This window comes from Ambystoma mexicanum, chromosome 9 (genome assembly GCF_040938575.1).
Source record: "Ambystoma mexicanum isolate Mex_15411 chromosome 9, UKY_AmexF1_1, whole genome shotgun sequence".
NCBI lineage: Eukaryota > Metazoa > Chordata > Amphibia > Caudata > Ambystomatidae > Ambystoma > Ambystoma mexicanum.
The window spans coordinates 819083217-819109396 of NC_090931.1; the positions used below are offsets into that span (position 1 = coordinate 819083217).

Sequence of the window (26180 nt, forward strand, 5' to 3'; positions counted from 1 at the left end):
CCTATCTCAGAGAAAAAGGTGTGGGGAATGATAGTCCACCGTGATGACATGATCCTCATGTCTCACAGCAACAGTCTCCTAGAGGAGCATGGACTACAGATTGAGTGCTGAGAGTGGCAAGTCGTAGAGCCAAACCGAGGGCCCGACTGCGAGATGCACTGGTCAAGATGAACAATTTCACAGATTGATCAAGGATTATGAGTGCGGCTAGGAACATAGGCAAAATGCAACTGAGGGGGGAACGAAGTTCAATTGTTTGTCTACCCCAAGCGACCTTAGCACAGAGACGGTTTCTGAAACCTCCAAACGAAGAGCTCACCAGAAGGAAGCTGAAGTATATATGTGGTTGTTTCCGACGAGGTTGCAATTTTGGATGGACAATGAAGAAAACATTGTAACGCAGATGGAAGAGGGGCAGAAAATGTTGGTAATGAGCCTTCTGGAGTCGCGAAGAACGGAGGTGGAGAGACATTTGCAAGGTGCCCGAAGGAGTGCGACAGGGACTCACCAGTGGTGGAATTAGAAGAATGGGAAGAAATCAGGAATTGGGTCGGGTGGCCCATGTCGGTCTGCAGGCGCTGCTTGCTGTTTGCAAATTGGGGACAGGTCCGGAACCTGTATGGAGGATCTATGGACAGTGTTGATTCAATTACACAGTACTGGTCTGGGGGAATCAATGTTTTGGTTGTCCAGGATGGCTGGGAGGTTTGGCAGAGGGGGGCTGTTGGAGGGAGTGTTGGGAGGTGCGGTATTGGTTATTGTCAATGATGGGCAATGTGTACGTTAGAATCTTTGAATGTCAAGGGACTGAACAACCTGAATAAGAGATTGTCGGTGTTGAGGAACATCAGTAAAAGAGGTGCAGGGATCATATGCCTGCAGGAAACTCGCATGTTGAAAGATGATGTTAGGCGGTTGAGGAGAATGGAATACCCAGTACAATATAATGTCAGGGAGAAAACGTGAGGGGATGGCCATACTACTTCACACACCTACTAAATTGGAGGGTGTGACAGTACAGTGGGATCCAGATGGTAGGTATGTGATGGTGAAAGAGAGGGTGGGAGGCCAAGTGTATACGTGTGTTTCACTCTACGCACCCAACCAGGGGCAGGAACAGTTTCTAGAGGGGTGTCTGACCGAATTAGACATATTTGGAGAGGGGGAATTGGTGGTGGCATGGGACTACAATCTGGCCATGGCCATGGACATGTGCAAGGACCGGTCGAGCGGGGTGAGGAGGCATGCACCGAGATTAATGTCCAAACAGCTCAGAGGAACACTAATTCAAGTGCTTTGGCTAATGTCTGAAATTTTTATATATGGGTTTGCAATTTACCAGAGAAGAACAAAACTTGGCGAACAGGGATCATCATGTTGGGGGTATGATGGTGGATGTTAAACATGGTCTAAAATCCTATCCAATTACAAGCGAGAATGAGCAAAATATTCTAGTGGTGGAAGTGGTTTTTCTGACGAATGTGGTTAATCAGCCTGTTTTGATTGTCAACATTTATGATCCCCTTAGTATCGTCAACATTTTTGATCCACCTGGGTAAACAATTGAGTGACCACCTACAAGTATCTCTACAGGATCTTCTTATTTCTTGGGTGCAGGCAGGGAGATGGGGAGGATGGGATTATTACTGGGTGGGGATTTTAATGCACATTGTGTATGTGACAAGGTTTCGAAAGGCTGGAATGTTATAATTTATGCTCAATTAAAATGAGTTAATCTAATCCTAATAGCGCAGGTAAAACATGGAGGGAGTTCATGGGTATGTGAGATTTAAAAATGTTAAATTGTCGAGTGGAAGGTGATCACCCGGGTGACTTCACTTGGAGACCAGGGTTGAAGAGAGCCACATTGAATTATTTTTTTTGTTAGTTTGCCTGTCCTCCTTAAAATAGAACGATTGTCTGTAGAGTGGAATAATTCGAGTGATCATGAAATGATGAAATTGCCCTTCAATTGTGGCCCGATAATGAATAGAAAGGCGATTGGTGCAATCCAAATAAACCACTCAGGCAATCGTATTAGTTGATTGCAGCAAAATATTTTGCGTATGAAAGAAATGACAAACCACTATGATGTGGCCTGGCTCTCGATACTTTGTAATAAAGATCCAAAAGCTGCCGGCGAAAAAGACAGTTGTGACGCGCACCACTCCCGTGAATGTTCTTCAGTAGTAAAAGGGCCAAAAAAAGTCCAAAGGTTTAAAAATATTTTCTACTTTTATTTAAAGAATTCACCATTTCCTAAAAACGTTAATCCTCTTAGTATTCATGGCAGCAGAGTGCACGCAATCTTATGTGTTTCGTCACTGTCGGGTGGCTTGTTCACAGTAACTCCACCTTCAGCCAACCAACTTTAAAACACAGAATTCGTGAAAAGTGAGAAGGTGACTTTCACCTTAGCAAGCAGTTTCAGCTATTTTGGCTTGCGCTATCTAATCATCTCAATCAGAGAATCTAGGAGTAGAGAATACAAGCAACAGGATCTCAAACATTACGATCCTGATATGAATTTCCGTATTACTATTTTGTCATTGCTTCATTCATTCATTTTTTCTATGATCTCTAAATCCAATTCCTGCAATGTCAATGCATCATTAAAAGCGACATAAATTATATGGTACATGTGCATCATCACAGATTTACTGCAGCACAGTTATTATGCATGTAATTATTTTACACATTTGAACTTGTGACATTAGGATGTACTTTTAATTTGGATTTCCACACGTATGCACGTCAGTTCCCACGTGAGGACCACCATTTTTTTTTAATACGGCCATACCAAGTGGTGCAACCTCCCATCTAATCTATTACGGGTTGGGTTAGTTCTTGCATCTATTTTTCTAATGGTATTGTCTTCGAATAGCATAGTGCATTTATATCCCACGGCTCGCACTACGTCTTCTAAAGTCAGGAAAATTAGCTTAGTATTGTGAAAAATGGACACACAAACATGTAGAAGACAAAATAGTTTCCATGTTTGACCAATGCAAGGTGTGTTGCCATCTCCATATGCAATCTCATTAAATAGAGATACTTTACATATTAGCCCATGAGCAATGAGTATTCCATCTCATTTAATGGGTTTAGAACAGTGTGTTACAACTGGATTTATCTCACGTGAGATTATTGACCTGCATACATTGTTGATCTCATTATCGAGCAATATCAAGCAAATAAGCTGCATAGTGCAATTGAAACGAGAAATAGAACATAGATCTCATTATTGAGCAAGTAAAGTGCACAGTGCATTTTCTCCTGAGATGTTTGACCTGTATTTGTTTTCATGTCATATAAATACGGCATAAGTATAATTTTCGAGCATATAAAGTGCACTGTGCATTAAACCCGTATTATTAACCTGCATACATTCTCATAACATGTGGATACAGCATGCTTCTAATTTTCAAGCAGATTAAGTGCATAGTGCATTTAGACCGTACTGTTAAAACTCTGTTGATAATTCTGCACAAGGTTAGGTGACAACGATGGCTGTCCATCTACCTATTATCTATATAAACAATGCAACAATCTACCGTTTATCTATAACATTTACTTCATACTTGGGACTTTGCAATCAGTTATGATAATACTCCTAGATTTGGCTGTTAGGCTGGGCGAGTGTTAAAATAGTGCAGAAATCATGTCCTTTCCTGAACGGTCAAGGACATGAAGAAAAGAAAAGAAAGGAAAGAAAGAAAGGCACACTTAATACATAAGAATATAAGAAAAAAGGGAAAAATGAGATTAGTATACGTGGCAGCCCTCCTCAAAGGTCATTCAGTCTATAGGACCAATGGTACAGAGCATATTGCATGGAAGTCAAAGTTTTGACACAGCTATACCGGTACTTTTAACAACAAGAGACAATTACCATACTATGAAACAATCCAGGTCTCTAAAACATATAAGCTTATACTATTTGGCATCAAAGGCCATCATTGATCACTTGGGGCAGTCAGTTATTTTCTATTGACAAAAATGTACAAATTCCCATCTACGTCGAGTTATTCAAAAAGCTATAAAAGCCAGGGAAGGGGGTTAATTAGTTTCTTCTAGAATGGGGAATTTTTTATAATTATTCTACCCCTATGAGCATCTAAAGTTCTTTGTAATAAAGATATTAAAGAATTGGAAGCTTGGAAAATAAACTTCTAATCGCTTTGCCAAAATGAGTCAACCTTCGTATTTTTGTGCAGAGAAGAAATACATTGGTTACGATAAGGTAATTCGGTATAGAAAGCGACTCCTCAGACAGGAATTGCGTAGACTGAAAAATAGCTCCCTAGCAACTAAGAATAAGATGTTGCTGATAAAAGTAGCAGAAAATGCATATCGCAATTTGGTTTGCTGGTCACGGCCATCTCAGCGCAGCGCCAAGTGGCAAAAATGCTTAAGGTCCTGGCAAGTGGTAATTTCAGATCTTTCTGGTCAATGCTGGTCGAAGCGAAAGGCAACAGGGGAAAGAAGGTGATTAATCCTATAAATAAGACGATCTGGGTCCAGGGGTAATAATGAAAGTCTGTTACCCACGGGTTGCCCTTATGCCACAAAAATGGGTCCTCTTCTTGAATTTGAAATTGATGATATAAAGTTGAAAATTGGTCAAAGGAAATCTTCTAGGGCACCTGGCCCTGAGGGACTAGCAAGTGGTGTTCTTAAACAAGACCCGGGCTTCCTGGTGGCCCTTCTAAAGATAATGTTTGATAAAAATGCCTCTATCATTATTCCAGTCTTTAGGAAGGGGTCACTTCATGCCCCCAAGAACTACCGTTTATTATTGATGCTCGATAGTACAGGTAAATTGTTCTCTGTATATTTACTATCTGAGCTGCAAAAATGGGTGGATGATTCAGGCCTCATGGATCGATACTGGGGGGGTGGGGCTTGGACCTGGCTACTGCACAGTTCATAATCTCAGAATAATGGATCACCTGACCGAGAAAACGTGGCAGAAAGGCACACCTGGTCTTTATGCCCTTTTTGTAGTCTTTAAGTCTGCATTTGATTTGGTGGACAGGGAAAAGCTCTGGGAGAAGATGGCTCAGTTGGGATGCCCGCCTAGAATATTATACTTTGTGAAACTGTTCCTTGCTAATACGACAGTCTGGATGAAATTGGATGCAAGGGGATCTACGACATTGCCTATATCTATAGGGACTGGCGTAAAGCAAGGGTGTGTACTCACTCCCCTGCTCTTCAGGATATATCTGGCTGATCTCCCTGGTATGCTGGCTTAGTTAGCCACTTGTCCGCCTAAAATAGATACTGTCAAGCAATGGCTTATCCAGATGATCTTGTTGTAATGGATCCCACTTTCGCAGGGTTAAAGCGGGCTGAAGAAGCTCTATGGGCCTACGCAGAATTGAACTCTTTGATTATTAATGGAACTAAAACATAGATACTACTATTTACATCCAAAAAAGTACAATGCCCCGTTTTGCGGATCAAGGATGTGATTATTGAGTATGCATCAGTTATTGCTACTTGGGAGTTGAGCTGGAAATTAGAAGGGGATACAAAAGTTCTAATAATGCACGTATTAGAAAGGCAACCCTATTAACGTCAGTGATGTATCTGTTTATGTTGAGAAAAGGTCGGTTCACATTTGAAGGAGTTAGACGTCTCTATGTGCAATGCTTTGTCCCCGCAGTTATCTATGGTATGGAAAGCTTGTCTTCATTCAATTTTGAATGGTTGAAATGTATTGAGGGAAGTTTCTGGAGAAAGATGCTGGGGTTGCCCACATGTGTCCCCATGTCTGTTATTTGACTGGAGCTTGGGCTGCTTTCGCTAAAAGCGATGGTCCTGGAAAAAATGGATCTTATTGTACTTAAAAAAGACCTGTACAGGATCTAATTTCCTCTAACGTGGGTCAGGCCACAGCTATAGGTAAAGGGAGCTCAATTTATGAGGCGAATGCATTATTTGCTTCAATAGGTTGGGCTCACGATTTGCATTTAACTTTGCATGAGCTGAAAAGTGAAGTTTATAAGAAAATTGAGCTATGGGATTGGGCGGGGGGACATTCTCCCATCTCTCTTTCTGCTGAGTAGTTACGGCTTTGTGTCAAAAAGACTCTTTACCTTTAAAAAATTGCAACGATATTTAATTATTTGCCCGTCAAAGCACTTCCACTGTTTTATTCTTCTATTACGCCTGAATCGCCTCCCAGTATTATTTGTGACGGGCAGGTCGGATGTGTAAAAATCCTGAAGCTCTTGAGACACAAAAACATGTGCTGACTGAATGCTCGAAAATGGGTAACACTTACATAAAATATCTGGGTGACCATGTTCATTGTCTTGATACAATTAAATCTGTCGCTTTTTGGCGACACTGCTGTAATACCCAAAGTTGCAGATCTGTACAGAGTATGGCATGTAGTTATAGGTAAATTGTATGGGATTGAGAGAAATATGAGTGTCTAAATTTAGTATACTCTCGCCATTATGTGAGTTCGCCAAGATGCATGAAGGGTCTTCATGAGCCACATGAAAGGTTAACTGATTTTATGGCATGTATAGGAATTATTGGTATTCCTAATGGCGCCAACAGATCCATAATCCAAGAAATTAGATGCTTTGGCAAAGAACGTTTTTGCTGCAGGTAGCATGGGGTTAAAAAAACACTGTCACCTGCATCCAAGCCAGATACCACTATTGCCTCTGAGAAATGTCAGATTCAGCAATATCTCATCTCCCGCCAGAGATACTGGAATCATTTTGGCAGGTGATACAAGACAATAAAGATGCAGCCGACCTGCTGAAGGTGTTCTCCTGTTGATTCCTGTTGGTTTGGTTGTTTTCAAAGCCCTCACTTGGCAATATTGGTTAAATGTAGTGGCTTAAAGTCCATATTTCTTGAAGACTTCAGGTGATTCCCCACATCTGCTGGGCAGAGCCCTCCGCTTTGGGACTGTTTCTGGGACGTATTACTGCTGTTTACGGGCAGGATCTGTTTAGCTGTTGGTTGCTGCAGGAGTTCAGAGAGATGCTGCTAGTTCACTGTGATGTATATTCAGTTTGGACATCTGAGGATGCCACCCGCTGTTGTCTCTGTCTTGGGACCATTTGGTACCGTGCTGCAGTCCTATGTTGTTCGCCCTGACGCTCGGAGACGTTTGTGCAGGATCCCTAGTATTATTGGAGGCTCTGCTGCCAGAGAGACCAATGTCCAAGGAAGAGCCTTTGTTCTTCTACTTTGCTTCTGGGAACATTGTTGGTTCAATCTCTGGGAACTGGATCCTGAATACCCCACCTGTGGACAAGAGCCATTTAGTTATTTACTTGCCAGGTTGATTCTGTTTTTTGAAGCCGTTTCCACTGAACCCTTTGACATGAGTACCTACCTGAGATCCCTAAGGAAGGGTGATTATTCACAATACTCCCTCCTTGCTGTTTCTGTAGTTTGTGGTAGTGATTCATGGGAGCCCAGTCCTTACCACATTTCCTCAAAGACTTGCATTGGGTGTCTGCTTTTTCTCAAACTTCTTCTTCTGAAGTCCATCTTCTGTCCTCTGAAACCCTTCCTTGTGGTCTCCTGTGGCCTTCCCTTAGGTTGATTGTCACAGCATCTGCACCTGTGGGGTAGAACTGTATTTAGCTCCTTCAGTGTGGATAGGCTGTGGATAACTTTTGCCGTTATATCTTATGGAACTTTAAACTGATACTGAATTCTCCTTAAAGTGACTGGGGTACTTGAGCGCCCCTGGCCATTTTGCCATAGTCCCCTAGGGGCTCAGTGAGTTCTGGACTAAGATTGACCATTTCTGTATTTACCTGTGATTTGCTATCTATTTTTAAAAATGGTCTCTTATTTTTGAAACAGTGAAAGTACTTTAAAAACTATTAACTGCAACTGGTAACAATGTGTATATTTTGCCATGAAATCTAGCAGGAAGGTTAACTGTACTTAACTGTTCATTAATTCTTGGAAGCTATTTGCAAAGGTTCACCAGGGATTCATCCTTTTTGTGGTTTTAATGTATTGTTCTGCGCAACTGGGGATTTAATACTGTGATAAGGCCGTAGGAGGTCTAAATGTATTGGGGAATTGTGTTTTCCTAGGGATTTTAAATCTATTTTTTTCAGGATAAAATTGTTTCTCCCTCTTTAATCCCATACCCTGTCATATGCGTTAGGTGTTGGCCACCAGGTCTTGGGCTTCCACATGTACTAACGTTGGGATTTGTCTTAAGGACACTGCACTCAGTTGTGCAGGCTACAAGGTACTTACCTTCTTGTTGGGTTGTATGGTATCCAGGCTCCCCCGTCCCCATGTTATTTGATGTTCGGGGCTTGCCCTTGGCAAAGGGCCCACATATATACATTAGAATTAGGAAAGTCCTAGTATACATAAAGGAAGTCCTCTGTCCAGAATCCTGCTGTAACATATGTCTTTCCCTGTGACTGAAAAGAAACCCCCAAAACAATCAGGATATGTTATGGGGAATTTCCCAATGAAGGGAATGGCTAATGGCTTCTGACCCCCGCCTATGTGTCTCTTTACCATAGGCATGGAAAAGACATAATCTCCTGTTTACTAACTATGAACCCAACGAAAACCCTCTCCGATTGTAAGGATGCCATTAATGCACCCTGCAGAATCTGTACCTGCAAGACGACCCATTCCCGTTGTGCTCCTCTCTCCCTTGCTTCCTAAAGATCTCAGAAACCACATAACAACAATCACAACTGTGCTCTTAGAAAAACAACAGAACAAAAGACAGGGATAATCCAACCTAAACCCATCTACCAACCCAGAAACCAAAGACCCAGTGGCATAACACGCCCTCAGGCCCCACTGCTTCTTTTGCTTCCTCCCATTCCGCCTAGGGTAGCTGGCAGCAGCTTGATGCCATAAAACTGCATCAGAAATAACGTTTATCCGGGTGTCCCAGCGTTCAATGCAGGCAGCTTCCCACGTCTGCAGGGACTCCAGACTCTTGACAGGTGACTCATGAACATTGTTACACTGACGTGCCCGATGTCACTGTCCTGGAGACAATCATCTCTCCCACTTCAGCGTTGGTCTGTCACATGGCGATGTTCCTTCTCTGGAAGCTGGGTGATTCCCATTGCGTCAATCCAGTAAAGCGCCGCAGCAGTATCCTCGAAAAAGTGAGACCGCTATTGTGGAGCACCTTGAGCTTCGCCGGATATATGAGCATGTATCTGATGTTTTCTTTGCGCAGCAGTTCTTTAGTAGGGTCAAACATGGCTGTTCGCTTCTGTACCAACATAGTGCAGTCGGGGTATATCGTTAGCTTTGCTGACGCATGCACAATGCTAACCCCCACTCTGGAAAAGGCCAGGATTCGTTCTCTATCTTTCAAGTTCATGAGCTTCGCAATCAAGGACCTGGGGGAGGCTCCCGGGGGTGGTGCCCGGACCAACGACCTATGTGCTCTCTCCATCTTGAAGCCCTGCGTCAGCATCCCAGGACCTACCTCCTGCAGGAGTACGTTTTCGACATAAGTGGTCAGTTGTTTCCTTCCTTCCCTCAGGCAGCCCGAGGATTCTAATGTTGTTCCTCTGAGCCTGACCCTCCAGAGTCTTCCACCCAGCGCTCTAAGACACTCACTCTGTCCATCAGCTAAGACAGCTGCACCTGGGCAGCGTTGACGTTAGATGTGTTTTCACGTACTTGCATTTCCACCGTCCCAATTCGGTTGGACAGTGACTGCACGTCCTGTCTCAATAATCCCTCATCCACTAAAACTGCATACACTTTCTGTTCTAGACATGTCTTCAAGGATGCAATATGATTTTCCCCTTGCTGGCTCAACTGTGGCCTGGGCCTGCCATTCTCGACAGCCGCAGGCGTCGTCTCCATACCCGTTCTGTCTTTCCGGGCGTAGGCGTCCATAATTGTCTACTTGCCTCTACTCCGGTGCAGTTAGTCTGGCCTCTGGGTGCAAGGCAGGCACCCGATCCCCCACATGACACAATACAACCCCTTGACGGCTATGGTCAATCTGGTGCCTCTGATCTGACACTAGATCAGGTGGGGCCTGTAACTCTGGCTGCAGCAGGACCCTCAACAGTCCTCCGTTGGCGCAAGGGGTGGCAACAAGGATGTGAGGTGGGCCAGTCAGCTCACCTCGCTGTTACGGGAATGTTTCGCCTTGCCGCTAGCTGTACCAGGCCCCGGCGTGTGAAAACAAGAGGCTATGAGCACTCTTAGGCCGCCCAACATCCAACATCCAGCATCAGGAGGGCTGAGTCATCCGCCACGTTGTCAGATGTAATTACTTCAGAGGACTCCCTCTGTCCTCAATCCTCTTCCCCTGCTTGGCTTGGATGGCATCAAGGAGATGCGCACCCGCCTCAGTGTTGGTTTCCCCCAAATGGCTGTGCTTCTACAGTGCCCAAGGTGCCCTGCCTCCTCTGCCAAGGTAGCCAGCTGCACTTAGTGTCTCCCAGTGTTCATTGTGCACTCATGCACCGCAGCGCAGCTCCTCTGACCTGCAGCGGGTGGTCCCTTCACCACTGGGGACTCAGATCTTCACCACTATGCTCTGCTGCTGGTCAGCAATGGAATGTGCCCTCTACCGCCGCCTCTGCCTCTCCCCTCGAGGGATGCCATCTGTTGGTGCAGCCAAGCAGGGACAGCACATCCAGGCCTCGCCGAGTCCTTGGCGCTGCAGCAAGCACACTCTGTCTATCCACCAACCACGGCCTGTCTCACATTCCTCAGCCCGCACCAGCTGCCATACGCTCCTGTTGGCCGCTACGAGGAGTTCTAAGCGGCCTGCAGATAGACAGCGCCCACCATCTTGGCAACTTGGGCCTCAGCAATTTCGGGTCACTGCGCCTTTCAACCATCAATTCCGATGTCGGTTTCACCCCTGTTTGGATTGGGCAGCTTTCCGACCCGCGCCAATGCTTTTAAGCGTTAAACCAGGCAATCTAGATCTGCTGTTTTACAGGATCCGGCAGGAACTTGCAGGCAATGCGGCTGCACTGCATGGCGCTGGCCACGCCACCAAACAGTATCTGCACATTTACAAAGTTGATAGTCTTCTATATTTGTTCTGTTCGGTCTTGAATCTGCCTGGGAAACTATCCTTCCACGGCTTCACTTATATATGCACTTGGCATATTTACAAACTTGACAGTCTCTTACATTTACTTTGTTCTGTCTCTTTAAGTGACATTCACCTGCTCGTTCTTTTTTGCATACTGCATTCACCGTAATTTGCTTTTCGCAAGGTTGCCAAACCCCTTCACTGTCCCCGCTTCCATTATGTAGACTCACAGGCTCTTGATGGCACGTGCAGGTTCTCCTGCGGTATACCTGTGGTGGCTTGTGGGCATTTTGCTCCCCTCCACTGCCTCTGCGCTCTAGCTTCTGTGTCTCTCGTAGCTCCTGCTTGTCTCCTCTTCTCTCCAGGCTCGGGTTGTGTAGAGGCTGCATCATGGTAATTTGCGAACGCTCTAGCGCCTTTCTCCTGCTTCAGGCATTCTCGCAGCATGCCGTACCCTTCTGTCAGCTCTCCTCTGCTTGTTCGCTGAGCCGGTTGGCTCCATGGACCTCGCACCACTGTTGCAGTCCCTCAGTCGATACTGATGGGACTAGAGGTCTCCAGCCAGCGTCTGCTTGTCAGCTGATTCGCCGGTTTAAATCTCCCGGCATCAGACATGGTTCTTCTGCAACAACTACAACACAGCTTGTGCTCTTTGCGTCCATTGATTTTTATTACTCGGATCATCTTATTCGTCACAATACTTTCATATTTAGGAAAATAGTCCGTTCTTGATAACTTGTATGCAAAGTCTGGATTCGTGTTCTCAGTGATGTTTAAAGGAAAGTTAGTTCTTGATGATTTGTATGCAGAGTATGGGAAGGTGTTTTTAGGAGTCTTGAAAGGCAAGTCTGGTTTTGATGACTTGTATACAGATCCTGTGTAAGTGTTTTCAGTACCCCTCCTTTTTGGTTGAGGGGATGTATGACAGAATGCCATTAAGGCATGGGGAATGGATGGGAGTAGCTCAAAAGAGAAAGGGAGAGACCATTTCTCATCTGATAATGTCAAAACACCTCCCTGAGGGCTGCCTCCCCCCATGTCATCCTCCCTCATAAAGCCTCCCCCAGGGTCAGGATTAGGTAGTGGATGCCGTCACCTAGCCACATGCGGAGAGGTTGTCACCAATAAAGAAGTGATGTCATCATATTAATCACACTCCCCACTCTGGGGTTTCCCCTGCTCTCTCCATGCTCCAGGGACGTTCTCTTTCTCTCTCCCCACTATCGGGTGTTTTGCCTTCTTCCATACTTTGCCGCCCACCTCCTGGACTTGTGGAGCCACCGCGTACCTGCTTCTTACTTGCAGTGCTCATCGGGAGGAAGGCGGAGTCTGCAGGGCCATCCACTCGACACAGCGCTCTCTACTTGGCTCATCAACTGGACTCAGTGTGTCAGCTGACGACTCCTCTCCTGCTCACTTTGAAAGGGAATCATCTGCGGCTTCTCCCCAGGGCTTTGTCTCACCGTACCGGGAGATGTCTTTTGCTTGCTTGCTTCATTGAGTCAGACTCCTCCGTTTACTCGCCTGCTGAGCTTTGCTGAACCACGGTGAAGACCATCTCCTGGGTGCGTGGGCTCAATTAAACTGTGCTGGCTTCGCAGATCTGTGCATCTAATTTGTTGCTTCAATGACACTCCTTAAGAACTTAGACAGGGTGGTTTTATCCTATAGTGGGCCACACAGACTAGGTTTACCGGTCTTCCCCATAGCCTTAGTGACCTCTTCTTATTTTTGTAATTTTGTTAACTTGTTGCAATGCATCAGAGTGTGATTTTATCTGTTCCCCGCTGTATAATGCCTGTACAGAGGTTGTTTGATGCATCCATATGCATTCTCCTCTGATATGAGGTAATAAAGGGCCACAACACAGCCACTCATTGGCCACTTTTTTTTTTTAATTAAGTTTGGAAAAAGAACCGATAAGTGAAAGCATACAATGTCATTGCATAGTGCACTTATAGGCCGTTTTTTTTTTTTTAGTATGAAGCCATGCACTTTGATAGACAAGGTTTTTGTTACAGCTGAACATGCTCTGTTGCATTCATTTCTAGACATGTATCTGTGTTATGGGACAGCTGTTATATACAACATAGCATGTTATCTGTGTGCTATATTTAATACATTTAAGACCACATAGTGAGATCTATGTTTACCGGACACATCGATCTGTCTAACATCATGTCCCTTGCACAAGTAGATTTTTAAACATATTCCACAAAATATTCCACACCCCTGCTCCATGGCGGCAAACTGCTGAACTACACAATACCTCTTCTACAAGTAGGTGAAGGGTGAGGTGGGGGGCAGAGGTGCACAATCTCTCTGCCATACCACTCTGATTGGATGTAACACACTTGTAAAGATCTCCACATATTCAGCCAGGTAGAAATGAAAAGAGCCTGTGGGCTCTTAACCCCCACCAGGCCAGGACTATTAACCTCAGTCAACCATTATGACACCCTCTGAACACCTTATCATACCCCAAATCTTCGGCAATCATGAAAGATGGTCATCGGTGCGACCAGGGCCTGTAAATGTCAGAGGTACGATCTTTAAATCTTGTATAATGTAACCTAAAAATTGGTCACAGAATTGAGATTTTCAAAGTGCAGAGGAAGGATAGCTCAGGGGTAACATGTTTTGGAAGCAAGATAGTGCAGCGCAACACAGGTTTGAATCTCGATCCCACGCTTAGACTTGCTGGTATTAAGTGTGTTATAAAAGAACAATAAAAAAAGAATGTCTTTACTATTTGGAGATTGCTGATTTATATAGTTGATTCTATCGCTAGGAGATTCTAATTCTAATTTTACACTTCTAAGAAAACATTTCAAGTTTTCAGAATGAGAAAGTCACACAATTTTGTAAATGTTCAGCAATCTTGCTACTGTTATAATATACCACATAGGGAATGAAGCCACCTTTGCATTTGGGCAGCAACAGACGACTATGATGGGCTATTTTAGTCTCTTCATTCTCCAGCAATCACCTTTAATGCTACTGTAGAAGAGATATTAGAGTGGACCCCTTTTTTGATAGTAGGCGGTATGCAGGTAATCTGCATATTATCCACCATTAAAATTTGGAGTGATACAAGGGTGGTCGTCTTGTCCTTTTTTGTCCCCTAGAATCCACAGCACTGCTTGTCTTGCGTTCACACACTGCACTAGTGACTCATATTTTGTTTTCTTGTAGGCTCCGGATCATCAGACAATATTATTTAACCATGGGGCAGTTCAGAATATTGCTCATCTGCTCACATCAGCATCGTACAAAGTAAGTTGTCTAAATGTATTATTTGCATTTGTGAGTCTTAAGTCTGCAGTCCTCTGAGTAGCTTCTCCAAATGTGTTATTAGCAGTGCTGACAATGTGCCAGTGTCTGAATTATTTGTATTTTATTGAATTTATATAGCACTTTACCAAAGTACTGTACTTTTTTTTTTAAACTCTCTGTATTGGCATTTTATGATAACAACCCCATAACTTCCAACTCCTCTCCCCCTCCCCCCACCCCCAGCCCCCCAATACCCTTCCCCGTAGACACATTTGAGAACTTTAATTGAACAGTTTCAACAAATTCCTGGCCCCACCCATCCCCTCTACCCCCCCTTCCAACATCCGGGTAGCCCTTCTGGTTCCCTGTCCCTCCATCGGTCACAGCATGCAATCCTTCAGCTTCTATGGTTTCCTTAAGAATTGGGCGGGTCCACTGCCAGTACGCAAGTTCATATTTTCCCCCTTCCTCTTTACCCCCTCACATTCCCACCCCTACCCATGTTTCTTCACGGTGGTCGTAAATCGCTGTCCTTTGATAGGTCATTTAGCAATTGGATCCAGTGAATCATTACATCCTCCCTTTCCGTCTCTGAGTCTACATTCTGCAGCACCGTTAGTTCCGCCAAACCCCAACTCCGCACATCCTTCCGGCATAGGTTTATTTCCGGGCCCTGCGGGCACTTCCACGCTATCGCCATTCGGCGCTTAGCCAGTATAAGCAGAAACCGGCCCATTCTATTCCGTACTCTGTGTCTTTTTCCCCCTGGAAGCTTACCCCATAGACAAGTTTCCGGACAACATTCCGATCTGGTTCCCAGCACCCCATTCACTCCTTTTAAGAACCTTGTTCCAATACTCAGCTATTATCCCGCACTCCCATGCCAAAACCCTGCCTGCGCCGAACCCCATCTAGGACACTCGTACGATAGATTCCCGTTCATTACCCGCAGTACCACCGGGGTAACATATACCCTATTTAAAATATTAAATTGAACCAACTAAAAAAAGGCGTTCCTTGATGTCTTCCGGACCAAATCCCAGATCTGCGCCCATTCTTTTCCTGATATTGGGCGCCTGTTAAACGAGTCTTCACGAGACTGTGGGTTACCTTTTCTTCCTGTAGACCGTGGAGTTGAGGTTGCCAGTATGTCGATGTATCTATAGCCGATGAATGGGTAGCGCGAGAAATCAGCCCAATCCCCTCCTGACGATATAAGACAGGACGGCACTGAACCAACTCCCAACGCCACGGGTGGCACTTCTCAGAATTTGCGTGACGTCGGGACAGTGTTTCCACTGGCTGAGAAGGCTTGATGAAGACACTGATGATAACGGAGCTGAACACAGGAACTTCCAAGAAGACAGTAAAGCACAGGTACCGGCAGGGGACAAGACAGGCAAAGGAGAACAGACTGCAAGGAAAAGTAGTACAGACAGGGGAATCCCCACTTCCTAGCAGATAAGAAGAAACTAGAAACCCAGACAGGACCTCCCCTACCCTAAACCAGGGACAGGCAAGGGACTAGCAATACAGGGAAGAAAGGGTAGGAGGACCGAGGAGCAAGAAGGGAATAAGGAGATGAGGCAGGGCTAGGCAGAATAAGGCAGAACAGGGAACTGGAGGGCTGGGACACGAGCGCCAGGACTCCAGCAGCGCATACACAGTAACAACCGCGTTGAGACGCGTTGTCCCTGCGTATGCGGTGCCTTTTTAAGGTCCGGGGTGAAAGCGAGTCTTGGAACGCATGTTCCGATGCTACGCATGCGCGGGACGTCGAATACTGACGATCCGCGCATGCGCAGATCCTCGCAAGATGGCGGCGTCCACGGAGCCCTTCCGGACCGCGGGTCGGCGTGAGAAGAGACGCCACCGCGGGTACAGTCTTCATGAAGGAGGAGACCGCCGTGGACCAGGGACCCCAGGAAAGGTAAGTGACGCCCGCGAGCGAGCGCGCGGCGTGACAGCGCCCCATGTCCACCTCCCACTTCTCCTTGACCTTCAGCTCCCCCTCTGCATTCCCCTTCCGAAAGGCTTATAGATCCATGAAGTGCACGCCCTACCCCCCGTCTGGTCTAGTAATACTCGGAGCACCTGACACGGCTCCGGATTCTCTGGAATTCCATCCCATAACTCTGCCAATCTACGGACCACTGCCCCATACGCTACAAAAAAAACCGGTGGTAAGTCAAACTTCCGGCGCCAGTGCTTGCAGATGAGTAGTTTCCCGCCTTCAAAGAGATCCCCCACCGTTTCACATTCCTTCTCCCTAAGCCTCTGTATCCCTACCCTCCCAATAGCCTGACAGAGCTTCTGATCAGCACCCCATGGAAGGCTACCTTCATACCGCCCCCCAAACTCCCTGCCACCGACATACTTCCTCCACGTCTCCCTCACTGCCTCAAACACTACGGTTCTCCCCTTATCATCTAGTGGGTACCAAAGTAGATCCACCAGCCTACGATTCGGCGGCAGACTCCCTATCAATGCCTTAAGGGTCTCCCCCCTGGTTGATCCCACACCAACACCAATTGTGCCGCCACAAAGTATTTTTCATAATTTGGGAGGCCCAGTCCCCCTTCCCCTCTAGTTCTCCACAGTATTTCTAAGGACACCCTCTTTCTCCCTGTATCCCACAATAGCTCCCTAATCTTGACATCCAACATTTTAAAGAATACTCTTTGCCACATACGTTACGTTAGTAAAGATATAAAGCAACTGCAACAGGATCACAATTTTGCATAGCACCACCCTGCCCATCAGAGAAAATACCTTCCAGAATTGGACAGAGTCTCCTATTTTAGAAAATGCCCTCCCTGTGTTGTGTACGAACGTGTCCTCCATATCATGGAACACCCGTATCCCCAAATATCGAAATGACTCCATCTCCCATTTTATCCCAAGCTCTGGCAGCTCCTGCAGCGGGTGATCCCGTAACCCCCCTAACGGGAACAGAACCGATTTCCCCAGATTGATGCGGAAACCCGACATGTACCGAAAGTTCTGCAGTATCTCTAACAGCTCTGGGAGATATACCTTGGGGTATACCACATACAACAACAAATCATCTGCTTAGAGGGACACTGTGTTTTTGCCCTCCCGCTTCAATTCCGGCATCCATCATTTCCTGCCGCAGGAACGCCGCCAAAGGCGCCAGGGCAAACAAAATTGGGGAGGCTGCACACCCCTGCCGCGTCCCCCTTGCCAACTCCCATGTCCCAGACACCCAATTATTAGTCCTCACCATCGCCAGCAGTTTTTTATACAATAGGGCCAGCCATCTACAAATATACTCCCCAAACACAAATTCCCACAGCACTTGAAACAACCATTTCCACTCTAGGGAATCGAATGCCTTCATAGCGTCAAATGAAGCTATCGCCATGTCGCGTCTGTGATTTCACTAGGTCCATAATGTGGTGCAAACGGGAGATATTGCCCGATGTGCTCCTTCCCCTGATAAACCTGCATTGGTCCGGGTGGACCAAGCTCGGCGCAACTGCCACCAGCCTAGCAGCTAGGATCTTCCCATCTAAATTCAATAGGGAGATGGGTCAATACGCTGCACAATCCCTCGGGTCCTTCCCCTCTTTTAAGATCACTGTGATCACAGCTTCCCTCATCGATTCCGGGAGACAAGCTCTCTGGAAAGACTCCTCGTAAACCTTCTGGAGTTGTGGTACCAGGAGGTCAGCAAACACTGAGTAAAACTCCACCGGAAGCCCGTCACTACCCGGCGCTGTGCCGCTTCTCATTGTGCAGATCGCCAGCGAATGTTCCCCTTCTCAATCGGGGCCTCCAGTTCCTCCCGCAGGTCCTCCCCCAATTTCGGTAATTGCAACGATTCCATGAGGTCCTCCACATCACCATCTACATATCCACCCTCACTCGTATACAGTTCCTTGTAGTATGCTGCCAAAGTGTCATTAATCTCTTTTTGGGTCCCAAGTATCTCCCCCGTACTTGACCTTAACTGGGTTATAACCCAACTCGGATTTTCCCTGCCAATCAACCAAGCCAACAGCTTGCCCGCCTTTCCCCTTCCCCATGCAATCTAACATCCCACCTACTGCTATCGAAGTGCGACAGCTCGGCCAGGGTTCCCTGATAGAGATCCAACTTCCGCACCAAGGCCTCCCCCACCTCTGCACCCCCTGCCGCCTCCCTATCTAGTTATGCCACCTGAGCCTCTGTTCATTGTAGCATGTCTAGGAGGCGTCTACGCCTCCGTACTGTCATGGATAGGCATTTCCCTCTCACAGTCGCCTTAAAGGCATCCCACAGGACTCCCCTGTTTCCACCGAGCCCTCATTCAACTCGAAGCACGATCTGATCCCTTCTCTGAGTTCAGCCACAAATGCCCCACCTCTCAGCGCCTCCCTCTGCAAACACCACAACCGCCGCGGGGGTCTCATTGGACCCATATAATGTTGCCACTAAGGGGGAGTGATCGACAAAGCGCGCCCCAGGTACATTGTCTCCCCAAAATGCTGGCAGTGTTCTCTTCCCGTTACTATGTAGTTCAGACGCGAATATGAGCCATGCACACCCGAATGATAGCAATAGCCCCTTTCCTCCCCATGCTTCTCCCTCCACCAGATCAAGTTTCTGCATTATCTCATCAAGAGACCCCGCCATATATTTCTTAGGCACCCCCCTACTCCCCGACCCGTCTAACTGCTAATCCAAATGACTATTAAAATCTCCCCAGCCATATTATCGTTTCCCCCTATACGCCCCCATCATGCAAAGCACCTAGGGAAAATATTCCTTGTCATCCACATTTGGCGTGTACGAGTTAACCAAACAGATTGTCCTACCTTCCCATGAGCATTGTGCAAGCACAGTTCTACCAATCCCATCCTTTGTTACCGCCTCCACCGTCAGTGGTGTCCTCCTCGCCACCCAGATGAGCACACCCCTAGCCTGGGTTGAATACGTCGTGCCGATTACCTGCCCCCCCACAATTTCCCCAGTTTCCCCAACACCTCTGTACTCGCATGTGTCTCCTGTATCAAAGCCACTTGTATCCCCTGCCTTTTCAGAAACTCCCCCACTCTCCGCCTCTTCTGGTAATTCCCCAATCCCCGGACATTCCATGTCCCGATTTTCAAACTTCCTAGCTTACCCATCCAATATGTTGGTGCTTTCACTCAAGTTACCCCCTCACCCCTCTCAGCATCCCTATTACCTACTCCGCCCCACCTCCCCCACATACCTTATTGCTGCTGTGCCGAAACTTCCCCTCCTGGTACCCATCCCCCCCTTCTTGCACCTGTCCCCAACTTGGCGCTTTAACCCTCAACCCATCCCCACATACTCCCCACCCCCCTCCACTCCCTCTTCCCCCCTCCATCATCCCTTCCCCCCTTCATCACCCCTTCCCCCCCTTATCACCCCTTCCCTCCCTTCCCCCCGCCCCTCGATCCCCCCCACTTTCACAAGTAGGCCCACCCCCCTGAACTCCAATTCACCCCTCCCTCCTTCTCAGTAACTGTAGACCCACTGACCTACTCAACCCCCCTTCCTCTCCTCCCATAGGGTTAGTAGGCAATAACGTCGTTTGGACTGGCGGTTCCACCACCTTCCCCATACCACCCCTCCGATATCTTATCCCCTTCTTCCACTACTCCCTCACTCCCAGAAAGCCTGTTCCTGAAAAGCTATCCCCTACTCACTTCCCACTCAGCATTACCCACGCTCTTCCGCGCCTTGGCCCACCATCTCCTTAAATCCCTCCGGCTGGGGGTCTGTTTTATGTGACCCCGTGTCCAACCAATCCCATACCTCTCTTGGGGATGCAAAGAACCACGACTACCCCACCTCCCCCCTGACAACACCTTCAACTTCGCCGGGAAATACATCATATACTTTAAATTAGTTCCCGTAGACCGCTTCTCACAGCATCGTAGGACCTCCTCTGACGTTGCACCTCCAACGGAAAGTCTGGGAAAATCCTCAGCTTTGCATTACCAATCTCATAGTGACCCTCCCTACGGGCTTCTTGTAGGATGGCATCCTGGTCCCGAAAGTTCATCATTTTAGCCACCATCACTCTCAGCGGGGCACCCGGCGGCGGGGACCTCCCTGGGAACCTATGAGCCCTCTCCACAGTGAAGAGGTTGGACAAGTCCTTAATCCCCAGTACCTTAAGGTTCAGATCTTCCACAAAGAGCTCTGCACTGGGCCCTTCCTCCCTCTCTGGGACACCGACCAGACGGATGTTAAGTCTAGAGCGGCCCTCCGCATCCTCCGCTCTAGCTTCCAGTACTCGGGCTGCCCCCACCAGTCCCGCCACATGGTTCTTTAGCTTCTGGACGTCATCCTCCACCATACTGACCCTCTGCTCCACTTCTGTTACCCTCTGGCACACTTTGCGAAGGTCCTCCCTCACCAGGGAGACATCCACTCCCACCTCTTTGATGCTCTCCTGCAGGGTGTCTCTGGAGACCTTTATCGCCTCTGTTAGCGAGTCCAGGGTCACAGAACTTCCTTCCCCTCCTTAGGGTCTCTCCCCTGCCTGTTGGTCTGGTCCCTCCTGTCTATGCCCTCTGTCCTTTGCCTCCGTATATTTTTCAATTCGTTGCAGGTTTTCGCCCATACGAGTCAGATGTATCTCGTCCCCTGGACTCAAGTTCTGTAACTTCGTACACTGCTGGCGCCCCAATATCCAGTGCTGCTTGCCTCATTTGTTTCCTCCAGCGAAGCACCCCCCCCCGAAGTGGGTGGCTCCCCGCCGGTGTCTCAGCCCACTGCCGTAGGGTCCCCCACCAGGCCTCCTTCGTTATCCGAGATCTGCTCTCCACAGTACCTCCCCTGTTCACCAGGTCCACTGATCCCAGAGGGGCCCCCAGCCCCAGGAGCCACAGCCACCACTTGCAATTCCTGTAAGAGTCACCACTGCAGTCCTTGACCCAGTGTCACCCAAGTATCTCCCAGCTTGGTCCCTTATCTCCACCGACCCGGATGGGGGTGCTTCCCCTTTCCTCTCCTCTCCTCCTGTTGTTCAACCACTTCAGCCCCTGGGGATATCCACTGCTTCCACCTCCAATGTCCCTTCTGCAATCACCTCTCCTCACCTCCTCTGTACACCGGAAGGGCGGCCCGCTTCCAACTGAGCCGCATCCCCGCCAATGGCGCCCAGGCTCTACATCCACTGCTTCCAGCTGCACCACCCACTGCTCAGGTGTCTTGGGGGGGGAGGGGGAGCCGGATCATCCCCCCCCCTCCTGTCCAGCCTGGATTTCTGGGTACCTCCAGTGGGGGACACATTGAAATGCGCCCCTACCTCACTGCAGCCATGGGCCCCGGCCCCTTCACTGCGTCCGGAGCTCCTACGCCGTGTCACCTGTGCTTGCCTGATCCCAGGAGCGCCTCTTCCAGCTCTCTCCTGCACGGCCGCACTCCACTCAATCTGGGGGGGGCTTCAAAGTCACTCACCGCAGCTCCCAATCCGGCAGCTCCCGGCTCTCCTACCCCACCTGGGCCGATCCAACATCCTGCTTCTGCCTTGCCCCACCTGGGTGTGCGGTATACCTCCTCCACGTCCAGGCGCAGAATGATCTGCCTCTCCCCTCTTCACTTCACTGCAGGGGCCATCTTGGATGCTTCTTCCCGCAGAGCGCCGAGTTTTTTCGGCAAGCCTTGGGGACGGTTCCCTGTCCCGCTCACTTTCCGGAGTGAGATATCTTCTTCTCCAGCACTTTCGGCTTCCTTCCTCTTCAACCTAGTCTCCATCCATGGGGGTTTTTATGCAGGATTTTGCCAGGATTCATGCGGCGGTATAGGAGCTCTGAAGGTTCACCTGCACATCGTTCGGCAGTTGGCCACGCCCCCCACCAAAGTACTGTACTTAAAAGAAGAGTACACTAGAAATGCTCAAATAAACATTTTAAAACCTGGAGAGGAACATTTTTTTTAAAGTGGGATCAGAAGATGTAGTAGGGAGAAACAGCTGTTGGAGAAAGTGATGACTGCTTCTAATGTTTGGGAGCTAGCAGTGAAAAAGAATGAGAGAGACTGGGTACAGGCAGTTGTAGGGACAGATAGAAGGAAACAAGATTGTGAAAATGGGGGCCAAGGTGGTCTATAGAGAGAAACACATGTGGAAAGAAGAAAGGGGAGCCAAGCTGTGAATACACGTAAGACAATATAAGCAAAGTAGAAAAGACAAGACTCAAAGCTAAGTCAAGAAAGATGAAGAAGGGAGGAATTTATAGTCACGCAGATAAAGGGAGGGTTCTATGTCCGTTTGATGGTGGGTTTTTTCTCGATGTAGTTGTTTATGGAAAAAACTCATCAATTATTTTTCCTTCTATTTTGGGGGTTCCCTGCTAAGCCCCCCTTCCATATATTTTAAACCCTACCCCAACCCCCTCCCTATCTCCTTTATCCCCTTACCCCCCCTCTATATTTCCATGAGTAATTTGTGCCTTTTGATGTTATTGCCGCAACAAAACCCATTTTATATTGGTTAAGGCTATGGCAGGCTCCCCTGATCTTGTGGACTTTAGGAACGATTTAGAAGGCACCACAAACTTACCGTGGATCACGCAAGGCATAAAAGGCTTGTGCGACTTGAATGAGCGGTAGTTATGGTCATGTCCTGGCCAGATAAATAAAACTGTGTTCCCCAGAATCAAAAATAAGCTCTGTGTCGCCCATTTTTATGGAGACCATGATGGCAACCTGTAGCAAATTGAAATTAGCTCCTAGCTATCTAAGGATGAAAAGCGAATTTGCCTTTGAGAAATATCTCAATCTTCTTAATCCGCCATTTGCTCACGCCCTGTTCATTAATTTTTCGTTTGGGCACATTGAAGCTGGCCACCTTTACAACGTTTTGGGGAGAAGGGAACCCCGGCTCATGTCCACATTGCAGCACTTGCGAGGAGACAGCTGCCTGTTTTATGTTCTTATGCCCATCAATCAATATATGCCCATCATATACCCTGAAGCTCTGCTTTTCGACTGCTCAGCATGCATCCTAACTGTTTGAACACCACCCCATCCGTGCCCCCTTGTGACTGCCTTTTTTTAATATAATGGTTTTGTAGCACTTTACCTCAAACCCATTTTAAGAACAGCAGGTTTGCATACTTTAATTGATGTCTTGGACCTGTGTAAAAGATTGGATGATATGTACATAGTGTTTATAGTGTGAAAATTCATCCTCCGAGCATGGCTAGTAAGGTCGAAAAAAATATATAACTAGACACCAATCGCACACAAACGACGTAGCTGAACACGCAAGATCTCCTATAGAGTTTTCAGATGTGGGGGATGTAACTACCCTCTCCCCGGTTAACAATGGGTCACTGATTCATCCTAGGTATGAATGTGGAAAGTAGAGCAAAGCAGTGTGTTAGGTGATCTGGCATCAAAAGCCAAATGTATTTCCATTTGTGGGGGCTGCGAGTATATACTCTCAACCTGCCTGCTGGGGATTATGGTTGTGATGACCTTAAAATGTAGATATCCACTTTTTAATCTTGATTGTAATATACTTTTATGTATTTTTTATAAAGAACTCTATCTTATTTTGTTTTTTTTATTAACTTGCATTTTTTTCGATTGCTGTGTTATACTTTTATGGCTCTATGCTGAACACAAGTACTGATGATGATTTCAATGAGTTTTTTCGATGGAATGTTTTTGGTAAAAATTTCATTGAAAACGAATCGGACAAAACACGGTATACGTAGAGAGATGACAGGAATAGAAGAATTGTAGACAGAGTAAATAAGGCCTAGTTGGTAGGCGGGAAGACTGACCAAGAGCTCAAAGCAGTAGTTAATACAAGAACACATCAAAGCAGAAATTAGGAGTCTAGATGCATGAAATAAGAGAAAAGGGTGAGCCTTACATATATGATAATGATGAAAGTGGCAGGTGCCGGCAATATTATAATGTGAAAAATAGTGAAATGGAAGGTCATGCCAAGATTGCAGACATCGGAAGATAGAGGAAGTTCAGAGGGAGGGAAAAAAAGACATCTTTAGTGGACAGGAGATGAAATAATAGCAGGACAGAATAAGAAATTTGGTATTAGAAGAATGCAGGATACAGTGGATAGAGTCTGAGAAATAAGAAGCCAGCGTATACATGGAATGAGAGACCAAAAGATAAAATAGTAGCAGAAAAAGGAATAGTACAATGAGAAATTAGAAGAGGACCCAAAAGTTAACTTTGGGGCACTGCAAATTGGCGAGCGAGGGGAGAAGATTTCTGCCCAGCTCAGGAGACTGAATAGCTACGGCCAGAAAGGTACCACTAAAACTATTAAAGCACTAACCAAGAGAGCCAAAGTGACAAAAGAGAGGAAATAAGAATTTAGTGATCAACCGTATCATACAAAAGTTTAGAGTGATGCCAGAAACTCTAATTACTGAGCAGGTAGGAAAGAAGAGTGGTCAAGATGAGAAGAAATATGGGAGTAAATGTCGTGCTTGAGTGGTTTAGAGAGAAATGGAAAAAGAGATCGGGCAGAAGTTAGATTGAATAGATGAATCAAGAGAAGGCTTTTATAAAAAAGCAATAATATGTTTAAAATCAGAGGGAAATGTGGCCGTCACCAGAGAAGTATTAAAGACAGAAGTTGGAAAGGGAAGAACAAGAGGTCAAAACTTGGGATAACAGAAGATGGACTAAGATCGATAGGAGATGCTATATGGGGGTGAGCATAAAATCAAAAGGGGCAGTGTCAGAGTTTGTGATATTAGCGGAGGCGGTCAAAAAGAGAGAAGTTAGGAAATATGGAAAGTATCAAGTACTGTATCAATGGAGAACTCGGAATACCCGAGACAAACATATAAATTGCACTAAATAGCCTTGAGAAAACTGTCAAGGTTGAAACACATGCTGGCTTTTATTTTACATGTAACTTCAATAGCACTTGGACAAAAGCATGTGTTTTTGAGAACAACTATAATGAAAAGGCAATCCAGAGAGCAAAGGGGACACAAGTGCCTATGAGGCACAAACTTATAACAATCAGCAATTCTTGTGTGTGGCACCGAGCATAGCCACGCCACTATACTTGTGCCCTTGCTGCTGTCCTTTCCACTAAGGGATAACTGAACATAGCGCACTGAGTCAAGTATCTATATGCTCAATCCTATTGAGCGTAGTATTCCTTGTGCTGTACTTGGTTTAATGTGAGGTCCTGTGCTGCAGAGGAACCCGTGAAGCGACATTGTACTTGCTGCCGCTTATTTGTTTTGAAAGTATGGCAATAGGTTGCAAAGAATAATTTGTTCTGTGTGCTTGTTTTTCGATTGTAATAGTCCTTGTAATAATAATATATTATTCTCATACTGAATTTGTAGTAGCAAATTGGTTTATTCTATTAATGTTCCTTGTTGTCATTAGTCATAGTTTGCTGGGTGTCTGAAATTTAGTGGGTTGATTGCACAAGATGAGCATGGTATTGGCATGTATTGCCAGGTCTGCCAGGATGTGTCCTATAGTAGATCAAGTGATAGCTAGGGAAATTGATTACAGGCAAGACATAATATGCTGGACACCACAGATCACTATTCCGCAGTTGTGCCTCCACATATAAAGTACAAGTTAACCGGTATCTTTTGGATTGCAACAGCAGTGGATCCATTTAACCCGGCAGTTGGGGGAAATCGAAGTCCGGCAAGTCATCAATGTGGTGAATGAGAATGCAAGCGTTCGTTTACCAGGACACCCGTCTCATCCACTGATCCCCAGATGACACAGATGTCCAGGAGGCGGCTCCTCTGTCCTCATGTGCGATTGGCGCCATAAGTCACGTGGATGGTAAAGGCCGCTGCTTCGTTTTTTTTGCCTTGTTGTCCAGGTTGCTAGGCAACCACTATGGCCGTGT

At 46.7% G+C, this 26180-nt stretch overlaps 1 protein-coding gene across 7 annotated transcripts in view; it reads left to right on the forward strand.

Moving 5' to 3' along the window:
* Positions 1-26180, forward strand: part of ARMC8 (armadillo repeat containing 8) — a 1620024-nt gene that overhangs the window by 492412 nt on the left and 1101432 nt on the right. For all 7 annotated transcript variants that reach the window (XM_069615827.1, XM_069615825.1, XM_069615821.1 and 4 more), the window contains one exon: positions 14246-14326. In XM_069615827.1, the coding sequence (XP_069471928.1) occupies positions 14246-14326 (81 nt within the window). The remainder of the gene's footprint in view (positions 1-14245; positions 14327-26180) is intronic.